Source organism: Diospyros lotus, chromosome 5, assembly GCF_014633365.1.
Source record: "Diospyros lotus cultivar Yz01 chromosome 5, ASM1463336v1, whole genome shotgun sequence".
Taxonomy (NCBI): domain Eukaryota; kingdom Viridiplantae; phylum Streptophyta; class Magnoliopsida; order Ericales; family Ebenaceae; genus Diospyros; species Diospyros lotus.
In genome coordinates, this window is record NC_068342.1 from 40701005 (window position 1) to 40713637 (window position 12633).

Genomic DNA, 12633 nt, shown 5'->3' on the forward strand with positions numbered 1-12633 from the left:
GATGTTCGGTTATGCCTTCATTGAACCGGGTCTAACGAAAACATTACCATTTCATAAATGGGTAACTAGGGTTACATGTCAATGAAAAATTATTACTAAATGAATAATTAGGGTTATATCTTGGTTGAACTGAATCCAACAAAAACACAACTATTTTGTAAATGGGTAACTAGAGTTATTGATTGCCCATTTACCTATATACATACTTATTTAGTAAATATTCAAAATATATTTTATATATTTATATCTTTCAAATACAAATTTTTCAAACCTAATTCAATTTTAAATGGGTAATTAAGACTTATTTTTGTAAATATTTAAATAAAATTTATCTCTATAACTTAAAATATAAATTTTCTGTAGTTATTTTATCTTTAAATGAGTAAATAAAACTCATTTAGTAAGCCATTATTATCCTATTTGTGATCATTTCTAAAACTTCTCAATAAATTATTATTACTATAATACAACAATCAAAATTTTTATGTCAAGAAAACTCGACAAGAAGTTGATAAAGCTAGATGAGACATAAGAGCGAGACTTATCTAGAAAAGACTGTAACGGTGGCTCAAGAGAAAGCTCGATAAGCTAAAAGAGCAGAAAAATACTCTGAGACAAAGCTCGATTTGTTGTTCGAGAGACCGTGAAAAATACCCTATAATTCATATATTCATTGAGATGGGAAGCAATACAACTTTAATTTGAAATTCATATTAGCTCGCCTACTACAGTGGTTGATGTGTAATTCTACTTTAACACTATCTTCATTGAATCTGGATAAAGGAAGAGGATTGCATTAGTCAGCTGAAGCATACACCAGACCAAGCCAAGTTCAATGAACTTGCTACTCAGCTCAACCTGACTCAGTTATGGTATCAAAGAATGAATTAGCATATTTACATCCATGAAACCTGAAACTATTTACATGATATGCTGTTTCAGCAGCCAGAAGCCATTGCAGCCAACAGCAAGATCAAAAACTTCAAAACTAGCTTCCAAAACCCAAGATTGATTGATGGTTACTCCACGTTTCCTTGCACCTGTTCAACAGTTTCGATGTAAAACCCCGCGATGCGCATTGCCAACTTCATCGACGAAACAGAAACATTTTAATCGCGGTTTGAAACAGCATCTGCAAGCAAGAAAAGCTCCAACTTTACAGGAACGACCCGTCAGGCATCAGGCACCACAATGTTCTGTTTCTCCGGCAGTCTTCCCTTCGAGCAATGGCATCGTGTTCGTCTTCTCGGTTGTTGTTACTGGGTGCTCACTATCTTCATTGAATCTGTCCACACTGTGAATAAAGATCCCTGCCAAACATTACACAGAAAACAAAATCTTACTGCCAGTTCACATGCTTAGATCCTGGGGAAGATGATACATAATAACCAAACAACAACTTTGCTGACGCTTTCAAAGAGTAAATGGTTTCAGGTGGCTTTCCTTATTCAGAAAGTAAAAATTAGCAAAATTACCTATAAACCATATAGCGGCGGCCAGAAATAGAACCGTCGTCAGGACTAGAGCGGTCACCCTCCAGTTGTTCACATTATCCTGAAATATGATCCAAATTAGGCCATCATATCATAAGAGATTAAAGCAATCATATAGGGGTTTTAAGTTTGTATCAGCTCCTACCTAGGCTAAAAGGGTTCTCGAAATGCAAATAAGTATTTTGGGCTGAGTGAAAAAAAATGGTAGGAGCAGGACAACTAGTGCGACAGACCCTCCTTGGTGTCTGAGCCATTATATCTCAATCAATATAATTGTTTTCTTCTCTAATTAGACTTCAATATATCGTGTAAAGGTCTCAATCTTCCAACCCATTAAACCCAAATTCTACAATGATATAACAAATCGTATTCCCCATGAATCAAAGGCGCTAACAATATTCATCTACGAATTAACATGAAAGAATATTAGCTACATCACAGAACTTCTATTGGAGTTGGTTTCAATTAGTGATGCCATAAAAACCAATGTTCATCCATCTTAGCTTCAACAACACAAGCCACTACTAGCCCTTTTCTTTGACAAACCGAGACAAAAATAAAAGAAGTAAATATATAATATATTGGTTTAGCAAATATTTATACATAGAATGTTACTTCATCAGTTTACAAGATGCAAGCTATGGAGGCTATGGATGCAAACCTGGAGAACCCCAACCAGTGGTGAGGAGGGCACATCACCAAATATGTGAATTGCTACCGTAGACATAGCCATAGAAAGGGGCCTCATACTTGGGTTGACACAATGGAGACATATATAGTTCACTGGACCCTGCAACAGTGGATAGATAAATAGAATGTTATTTCCCAAGTGTTCAGAATTTAAGCACACATTATAGTTGGCTGACAACAAAGGCATACAAGGCTTTTCAGCTCAAACAAGCAGAAATTCACCATGTACTGCTGGTGTTCTTAAATAATTATACAGGACCATTCAGTTGCAATGTGGAAAAGTTCTCTAACCAATAATAAAAAAGGCGTGAAAGAGGAAAATTACAAACAAATAACTATGTAAGACTCAAACCACTTTTAATTAAAGCAGAAACATGACACTCATACCAGAACTGAAACAAATAACTTTTTTTTACAAGAAAATGCAAAGTAGCATACTGAGTCTGTATAATAATAAGCAAGCAATACATTGAATAGAGGAAAAAATTCAGGAATTACAAAAAAATCTCCAAAATTTGTTGTCAATAAAATGCAGCCAAAGTTTGGGGCAATAAAAATTAAATCCTGTACTTTTACACATTATGCAGAGAGAGAAGGGTTTTGGACTGCAAGAACACTTTCAGACATCAAAAGAAAATCCAAAGGGAAACCTGGTTACAAGTTCTGATAATAATTTATGAAAATATTACGATAGCAATGTTATGAAGTAGGCAGACAACTTGTAATATCCTGTAAACCCAAGATTTAAATTGGATATATTCTTTCCAATTTTGTGCACTTTAAATGGATTTGATTAAGGAAAGATACTAATTATAGAGTTTTGCAATTGTTATCCGTCCATTTCACAAAGCTCTCAATATTCAGCAAAGTTGAAATCCTGGGTCTCTTCTAATTCTTCCTTTTTTCTAAGAAGGAAACATTACATGGATTATATAAATAAACAAAACAATTACCAACTTGTGCACCCTGCTTGACCCCATTCAAGGAAGACCCTCTACTAGCTGCTTCCCCACCACAGATCCCCAACTATGCTACATTCCAACCTTAGACTGCAGTAAAGCATCTCCTAACTACTATAGCATGTGGCAATAAAACTAAATAAAATGACACAACAGGATAGAGATATGAATAAAGGCATAAAACTTAAAACAAACAAATAGAAACAAAGGCATGAAATACACACCACTGAAGGTCTGTGAGACATTGCAGGAGAGCATGCAATAACATTTGAATGTCTTGTGCATAACAAAATTTTTATGATTGTTAAATAACGACAGACTGTATTTTGCATTTTCCTAAGGCAACATTAAATAATTTACATCAAAATCCAAACATGTTTTCACTGTAAAAGATGCAGGTTACCATCCAACAAGTCAACAGACAACACCAGCCACCAGCCATACAACAACAAACAACATATAAAGCCTTAATCTCACTATGTTAGGTCTGCTACGTGAATTCTAGCTCGCCAATCATTTTCTCCCCAGCCATGCAAGTCAACTTATTTACTGAAAATGGTAATGCTTGTGCTGATCAAGCTATCTACAAAATTACTCAATATTAAACCAATAAGCATGGAAGAGTCAATTGCAATAGCAAATGAGTGACTACGATATTATCTATGCTTTAGTAAATTACCTGAGTGGCAAAGACAAGTAGTTCACCAATGGAGAAAAGAACGAGAAAAGCATAAAGGCTCTTCAGACAGAAAGCACTGAAGCAAAATGCAGCCCCAAGAAATGTTGCTGCAGAGAGAAGCTGCAAAAGTGCAAAAGGACTTGAATGATACAAATTATGCTAGTGCAATATAAAAGGGAAAAAAATTTCCTCTAGGATATCAAGTAACGATGGAAGAATGTGATATTAGCATTTAAACACTAGCATAATGCTCCTTCCAACTTGTACTGAGTTTTCCTTGATGAGTTTTTCTACCATTGGAGGAAATTTATGAATAATGTAAATTCATTCTAAGGGGATGATTCATGTATTCCAAGTTTAGAAAGACTTTTCCTTGGCTGAAATAAAAAGAAAAAGAAAAGATCAATAATATAAATCTCAGTCCCCCAACCTTTAGTTCTTCTTGGTTGAATCAGTAAAGTTGTCAAATTTGCAAGGTTGAGTTGCTCACACAGAAAATTGAGATTTGGTTAATAAGGATTCTGTGTGAATCCTTTATTTTTCTCTTCCTTTTTTTGCAGATTTTCATTTTCAGAAGGGTGTTTAGTTTCTTTTAGTTTTTTTTGTATAGAGGGAGAGCCTAGGAAGCACCCGTAAGGTTGCTCCTTTGAGACTGTAAGGTCATAGGTTTAAGTTGTAAAAATAGCCTACTTGCGAAAAAGAAAAAGAACAGTAAGGTTGCATAAATGGAACAGTATGTCCTTTTTAGTTTTTCTTTGTACACATTCCCATATATAGAGGTTCCTTTCCTTTGGGTTCTTTCAATAACAATATATAAAACCTTAATTCCACTACGTGGGATCAACTACATGAATTCTAACTTATCTATCATCTCTACTTATGACTATATCTTTTTTAAGGCCCTCATATCATACCCAAGAATATTCCACTTTGTTTTCCTTGGTCTCCCTCTACCTCTTTTATTGAAGACTTTTTCCATTCCATCCACTCTCTTCATAGAACTTTCTACAAATCTTCTTCTCACATGAGATATGATCAAATCATCTTAATCACGTCTCATGCATCTTATCTTTCCGAGAACCTCATTTTGAGATCTATCCTTAAATGGCTGCACATTCATTTGTAACATCTTTATCTCCATTATACACATATTTTGCATATATTAGTGCTTTACTGCACCATATTTTGGCTCATATAACAAAGCTAGTGTTATATACATCCTAAAGATTTTTCCAACTAGATTTAACAAAATTTTACTCACATAAAAAATGGAATGCAGTTTTCCAATTTAACCATAATGTTTTAGTTCTATAGGTAAGATTCTCATTAATCTCTCTATTTTTTAGATGAAAGATCCAAGATATCTGAATTGATATTTTCTTGGGATGGACTTGATCCTGATATCTTAACATAACATCATACACACTAATGTTTTAATGAACTTAAATTCCATATAATTAGTGTTGGTTCCTGAAGAAAGAAAAAAGGAAACTTGGCTAGCATCTCAGAGAGAGTTGTTAGTCATCCTTAATTTAGAAGCCAATCATATCTTCAGCTTTTGGAAATTTCTAAATCAGTATTTAGGAAACTTTCCTATATTGTTTAGGAAACTTCCTATTTGTGTGTAGTCAAATCTTTCCTATTGTTTAGCCTTTGTAAACCCTTCCTATCTATAAGAGGACTTGTATTTTGTACGAATGAAGTATTGAAGAATATATTCAATTTTCACAATTAGGTTCAATCTGCTCAACTTAAAACCTCTAGACTTTAAAGTGACCTTCTTTTGCTTCATCTACCAAGCCAATGTCATTTAAAAGCACGTGACAAGGCACCTCTGCCTGTATGTGTTTAGTGAGTTCATCTATTATTATGAAAAAGAGATGGAGATTTAACAAATATCTTCAATCAAATCCAATTGTAAAGAGAAAAACCTCAATACTTCCTCCATATATTCTGACACATTTTTGCTCTATGATGCATTTTTTTTGGTAACCTATGTATAAGCAATTTGTACTTCTTTCTTCTCTAAGACCCTCTATAAGACTTCTCAAGAGACTGTCATAGACTTTTTTCTAAATCTGTAAGTGCCGCAAGTAAATCCTTTTGTTTATCTCTAGATCTATCCATCAGGTGCCTCAACAAGTATATATCTTCCATTGTTGACTACCAAGCATGAAACCAAATTGCCTTTGGTTCCTTTCAATGAATAAATAATATTTCTTATTAATGAAAAAAATTAGTGAGATTAAGGCTTTGTTAAGCCTTCGATCTGAGGCCTGGCTTTTCTAGAATTATAGAGATCCGAGAGAGAGGAATAGAGAAGGAGGGAGAATTCAAATAGAGAAAGAGAGGGAAAGAGAGATTTTAGAGGGAAAGAATTATGTATTGTCACAACATAATTCCCATCCTCTTACATGATAGCCTTTTATAGGCTCTTCCTTTCAGTTGTGAAGCATAACTGAACGGGTACAATCATGTATGGCTGTAACTAACAGTTACAAGTAGTCTATGCATTACACCCAATTTACTGATTTATCCCTAGGGTCATAACAGGCTTGTGAATGTTTGTTGTTGCGAATCAAGAAACAAAAATTTGTTGCTCTGCCACTCCATTACACAAAACTCAAGTAGAGAACTCCAAATATTATGTTAAACGACACCCAACTACTTAATTAGTGGCACAGATGAGGATGAGATCCAAACATCCCAGTTACATGGCCCCTTAGAATTCCTCACCCAGGATACTGTTTGCCCAGATTGCACCTAACTCTCTGGAAGCTTCAAGGAAGAAGTGAACTTGGTAGATAAGCCATATAGCAAAAAAGAAAGGCCAGGCAGCCATCATTTTTATCTCATTCATAGTCAGCATTCAAACGATCATTGCCAAATGCCATTTGTATTGATTTAGGAAAAACATAGCAAATAGTTGTCTTTCCAGATCTATCTTGTTCCTTTTTTAAAAATAAAATAAAAAGTAAAGAAAAACTATCTTGTGCCTATCCCCACTGTACTGACTGGTGTAATCCTATAGTGCATACAATTGTTGTTTGAATTCCACCCCCTTCTCTTTTAATAATACCTCAAACAGTGTTCTAAAAGGCGCTAGGCGCTAGTCGGGCGGCAAACTGGCGCCTAGCGCCTAGGCCGCCTAGGCACCGCCTAGGCGGGGACTAGGTGGGGCCTAAAAAATTGAATATATATATTTTTTTTCTTAATATTCTCCCTGCTGCAACAAGCAGCAAGTTGGTGCTACTTGTTGCAGCAAGCAGCAACGCAAACTTGCTGCTGCAGCTTCTTCAATGTTTTTTACTAAATAATCGGAGGCGGAGGAAGATGGATACAAACCAGAGGAAGACGAGATCGGCGACGAGAGATAACAGCCAACAGATGAGATTGGCGGCGACGAGAGAGAATGACCAACAGGTGAGGTCGGCGGCGACGAGAGAGCAGGACCAAGAGAAGAGATCGATGGCGGCAGCGAACGACCAAGAGGAGATCGAAGGCGAGAGAGAGAGAGAGAGGACCCGTGATGAACGACCAGAGAGAGAGGGAAAGGGGAAATAGAGAAAGGGAAGGGGGAAATAAGGTTAACCCAGGACGCGCATGACCTAGGCGGTCCAAGCCGCGCGCAACCCAGGCGGCCACCGTGGCCCGAGAGTCAGACTGGCGCCTAGGGGTGCCGACCAGCCCTAAATCGCCGCGGCTAGCGGCCGCCCAACACCTAGGCGGCCACCTAGGCCGAATTTTCGAACACTGACCTCAAAACAGCTTCCTTTCACCCAAAAATTGAAAAAGAAGGGCACTTCTGCACAAGGGGAAAGGAAAATTGTAACATAAAATTGACACTGATAATTCAAACAGTTTGATAAGAGAAAAGACTACTAAAATACCTAGTTTTGGAAACAATTAGAGTGTAGTGCAAGTGGTAAGCTCTGGCTCTTAAAAACAAGGTTTACTTGCTACAACTAAGAGATTATGTAGCCTGTGTATGACAAGTAAATAGACTTGAATATCCTGGTTTATCCTCCAAATTAACAACAATGATAACAAGTATACCTTAAAATTCACAAAATAGCTCATTGTGGACTATCAAGCTACTGCTTGTTCAGCCATAAACACTATTCAACTTAAACTTAACACATGTTCATAGACAAAAACTAAAAGCCAGACAAGACCATTTATATGTTATTAGTTAAGCGCTAAAGTGTGCCCATGAATCAAACTCAAGTTTCACTTTGATTCAATGTCTAATGGATTGAATAATTTTAACTATAATTGTACATCTTCCTTCTGTCTTTTATTGCGTTTTGAAAATAATACACGAGGCAAAACGAGATTTTGGTTCTCTGAATGCCAGTCAACAACCAAAGTTAAAATCTCAACACAATAAAAAGGAAAGAAGAATAAAAGAAGGAACAAGAGAGAGATGCAAATTATGTAGATGGCGGAAGAGAGAAACCCTAAAATACAGTATATCCCTTAAACCCCTGTATTTATATTAGAGACAAACTATGCATGCTCCTTAAAGCTGATGATATCAGAAGCTATTCTGTCAAGTGTACATGAGACTTAAATGCAACAGTAAACAGATTGTTCGAGTTACTTAAAAGGAATATGTGAAACCAAGCAGCAGTTCAGCAGTTCCATGACATGGATAACATAATCATAAAGCAACAATTAAATAAATCAATGTGGAACTTCAGAGGGGTAATACTTAAATCGTACTACTTCAAGATCTCACCTTAAAAGCATTGGAAATTGTTGAATTCATTTTATCAAGAACTAAACCTCCTGCTATTGTGCCCAATATTCCACAGACAATTGTAATCCCACCAAAAACCATATCTGCATTTCTCTGCCAAAAGTTCCAAAGTTTAAAACAAAATGAATTAATTCAATTGTTTTAGCATCTCACACATCAAGAAATATAAATGTTTTAGCATCTCAAAAGTTGTTCAAATTATACCATGCTATATATATTATAACCAGCTTTCGGTCCCCAATATGAATATGCTCCTATAACAAAATTGTACGAAATGTAACCTGCAAAAACCAATTCATGATATAAGAATCAGTACAAGCAATGGAATATAGCACATAGTTACTAAAGTAACACATTTTATATCACACAGTGTAAACCTAAATGACAGGTTAACAGTAGTTAGATGTCATACATATGAGCAAATTAAAGGATCAACTTAAAACTTATCTATAGTAACTTTTCTACATCAAAAAGCTAGCACTAAAGCTTGCTGTAAGATTATGGAATGGCATATACCTAGAACATTAACGACATAAACCTTTTCAAGTAAAAGCACTTTCATATCTTTCAAAAATCTTGATAACTGATCCAGGTTCACATATCTACATCTTGACCTGCATCAAAATTATATCCAACACAATCAAATCCAGATTCCTATCTTACTGAGTATGCATAGTTGCCACAGCAAGGTTAAAAGCATGAATCCTTACAACACAGATGCCAATTGCATGAAGAAGGCGCAGCATAAATTCAAGTCAAACAAAATTCTAACATAAATAATTTATCACGAGCACATAGAGCAGAGTCCTCACTTGGAAGGTCCTTTCAAGCTTTGATCAGTCACCTCTACCTTAATGGAGAGCATGTCAACTTTACTAGTTGAGTCATCTGTTGTTATAAGAAGTACCAACCAAGTCTTAAGGGTAAGAAAAAATATTATAACTCAAATAATTAATAATGAGAAAAGTTTGAAGCTACAATCCTTGGTATCACTGACGAACTCATATTCAAATTGGAATCACTTGACAGGAGGAGAAACCTTTCTGGTTGATATGTCTAACATAAAAACTTCAGCTTTGGTAAAAAGATGAAGCATCACTAGTAACAATTCACACGCAATTGATCACTTAACTATGATTGATCTCATACACAATGATACTCCATCATCATTTTATAAAAGAAACATATTTTCTTTTAACTAGAACAAAAAAATATATTTTCTGGATTAAAATATGTTTATAATTAGGATTTAGGAGAATCTTTTAAGAAGCCAAAGAAGGAGCAACTACACAAATGCCAGACACTCCTTCAATTTGTCAAAATAACCTATTTATTCAACATAATAGAATACAAAATAGATTAATAATTTCTCCTTTTTATTTCTGTAAGTAGAGACAGTGTCATATACGGTGCAAAAGCCTCTTACTTTTACTTCAGGCTCACACCTTGGCAATTAATATGTTTTACATAAGATTCAAGAATATATAATACCATGATACTATCAAATCCAAATCTAGTTTAATACACTTGAAGTTTTTCTTTTTCATGTAAGTGGATCGAATCAGAATTTCCACCAGTTAAGTTTTCCCATTGGTCATCATCATTATTCTATGCAGAGAAAATTGTCCAAGCCATTCAATGATATGTGCTTGCTGTATAAAGATTAAACGTAGATGTTCTTAACTGCACACATATCTCCACATTGTTCTATAAATTATAATTCTGTGGTCAACAAAAAAGAGGAAAATGGCAACTTATTCTGGAAGCATTTCAACATGATAATCATAATATGCCACACCTTTAACTTCAGAGACAGCTCCCTCTATACCTGTCAATGCTTTTTTTGATTCAGCAGGAGTAAAACCTGCATCCATGAATTGCAAAAAAAAAAAAAAAAGGCATATAAAGGCTAATAAATAACAACAATCACAAGCCTTTATCCCACCATGTAGGACAAATGCTAATAGATAATATTTTAGAGGAAAAAAGAAAGCAACATGCACCTTTCAACTGCAAGGGTTTCATTACAAAACCTAGAACAGCAAATGGAAACATCAAAATGGCCTCACCAAAGAATGCAAAACGCCAATTGAAATGGCCTCCAACCTATAGCAAAAATAAAAATATGTTTAAGAAAGAAATGGAAAATACCATTTGACTCAACTAAGTAGTATCAATAAGTGAAGTTGAAGGTAGATCCAATGCTTAGAAACAAATCAAGAGAATAGCCACATTGTTCATGCACATTGCAGTATCATTACACGTGTCTAATAAATTAAAATTTTGGGGCAATAAAATGTTTTATGAGAAAAATATCAAATGGAATATAGCAATCAAGTAAGTTACTCACAAATCCACCATAAACATAGCCAAGTGCAACTCCAGCTGGTATACACATGTAAAATATTGCAAGCCATGCCGTTTTCTGATAAAAGGAAAGCATGTGAGTAGATGAAATGTTGCCAATGCAACATCTATTTGATATAGAGAAGCTATGAATAAAGTCAAAGCACAACGTCCAGGTCAATATTGGGGGGGGGGGGGGGGGGGGGGGGAATGTGTATGCTAGAAGTCAAAATAATAGTAATTACAATTGAAATCTCTGTAAAAATTATGAATCAAGTCTTTTTGCTTTTTAATCTTTCTGGATAAAACCAGCAGGGGGCATAGCACAATCTGGTCCTCCCATCTATTCTTTTGGATAACTATTTGCTCTTTCATGGCTTCATCATACCATATCTACTTCTGATGCTTAGACAAAGGCATTCTCAAGAAATATCCATTACTACAATAAAAAGAAAAACTAACATGCAAGAGCTACACCTCAAGATATCTTGGTTTTGTATGATTAAATAAAAGAAAAATAAATACAGTGACATGCTAAAATTTGACTCGATTATTTTGCACGAGAACCCAAAATTTTAAGTGGAAGGGGGCTGATCCCCAAGAAAGAAGATAAAGAAAACAACATCCCATCTATGCAACACTAAAGGACAATAAAGCATTCTAACCATCAGTGAGCAACCAGTGTCAACCATAGGATGTTATATATCAAGCATAGTACAGAAAAGTAAGAACCTGAGTAACTGGAGCATTGTCATCAATGAAGGGGGCTGCAAGACTTATAAAAGAAGCTTCACCAACCCCAACTAGCCTAAAAATCATAGATGAAATTAAGGTCAGACCCCAAAGCAAGCTAATTATTGGACTGTCCCTTTATAGAACTAGGGAAACTTTAATATCATCCAAGTACTAACATACATGCGGCAGATAGTGATGGACCAGAAATCAAATGCTATGCCACAACCAGCAGTGGCCAAAGTCCAAACTGACAATCCAACTCCAATAAGTCTGAATGGATTGACGCTGCAAATTTTCATACACAAGTGAAAACATAAACAAATAACATTTATTGGAACAAGTCAAAATCTATTACCATGTCCCGAATGATTAAAAAGAAAGATTTCAATTCTGGATTCTAAATGGTATAGTTTGACACAGAGATGCCTAAGGTCAAATGTTTTCCAGAATTTAAGTTCCAGCATTATCAAGGAACAAGAAATTTAGGCTCCACTAAGATTAATCCAACACAAAAGCGCACAATCCAGAGGAAACCCAAAAGAAAGCTAGCCATAAAAGCACAAGCATTACACTATTCTCATTTTTCATGTCTTTGTTCATACTAAAATTCCTTGTTCATGCATAATAAAATTTAAGGAGTATACTTAATTGAACTTGTCCAATATGCAACAATGACCAAGTCTTTGTTCATACAAAAATTCCTTGTTCATGCATAATAATATTTAAGGAGCACACTGTCAAGCCTCATTGATGAGACTTGAACTTACAAAACAATTAGGAAAAGAAGAGAGAAGAGAGAGAGAGAGAATTTGAGAAGGAAAGAATTCAATATCATTTCACAAATAAATTCCCATCCTCATGTGGCTCAGCCTTATATAGGCTCTTCCCCGCGGTTACAGCTAAACCGAGGGGCAGCATAGTAGTGCTAACAGCAACTAACTCTGTTGGTTCCCACCACACAATTGAATT

The 12633-nt window shown here is 35.4% G+C and overlaps 1 protein-coding gene across 4 annotated transcripts in view; it reads right to left on the reverse strand.

Moving 5' to 3' along the window:
- Positions 1–628: 628 nt before the first annotated feature.
- Positions 629–12633, reverse strand: part of LOC127801974 (probable sphingolipid transporter spinster homolog 2) — a 35068-nt gene continuing 23063 nt past the window's right edge. For 2 of the 4 annotated variants that reach the window (XM_052337557.1, XM_052337560.1), the window contains 13 exons: positions 11845–11949; positions 11662–11737; positions 10934–11008; positions 10587–10689; positions 10382–10447; positions 9396–9471; positions 9100–9197; positions 8788–8864; positions 8563–8676; positions 3822–3941; positions 2155–2283; positions 1476–1554; positions 629–1310 (listed from right to left, as the gene is read on the reverse strand). In XM_052337557.1, coding sequence (XP_052193517.1) covers positions 1180–1310; positions 1476–1554; positions 2155–2283; positions 3822–3941; positions 8563–8676; positions 8788–8864; positions 9100–9197; positions 9396–9471; positions 10382–10447; positions 10587–10689; positions 10934–11008; positions 11662–11737; positions 11845–11949 — 1249 coding nt within the window. In that variant the 3' untranslated portion in view covers positions 629–1179. The remainder of the gene's footprint in view (positions 1311–1475; positions 1555–2154; positions 2284–3821; positions 3942–8562; positions 8677–8787; positions 8865–9099; positions 9198–9395; positions 9472–10381; positions 10448–10586; positions 10690–10933; positions 11009–11661; positions 11738–11844; positions 11950–12633) is intronic. The other 2 variants (XM_052337558.1, XM_052337559.1) reach the window with 2 other exon arrangements.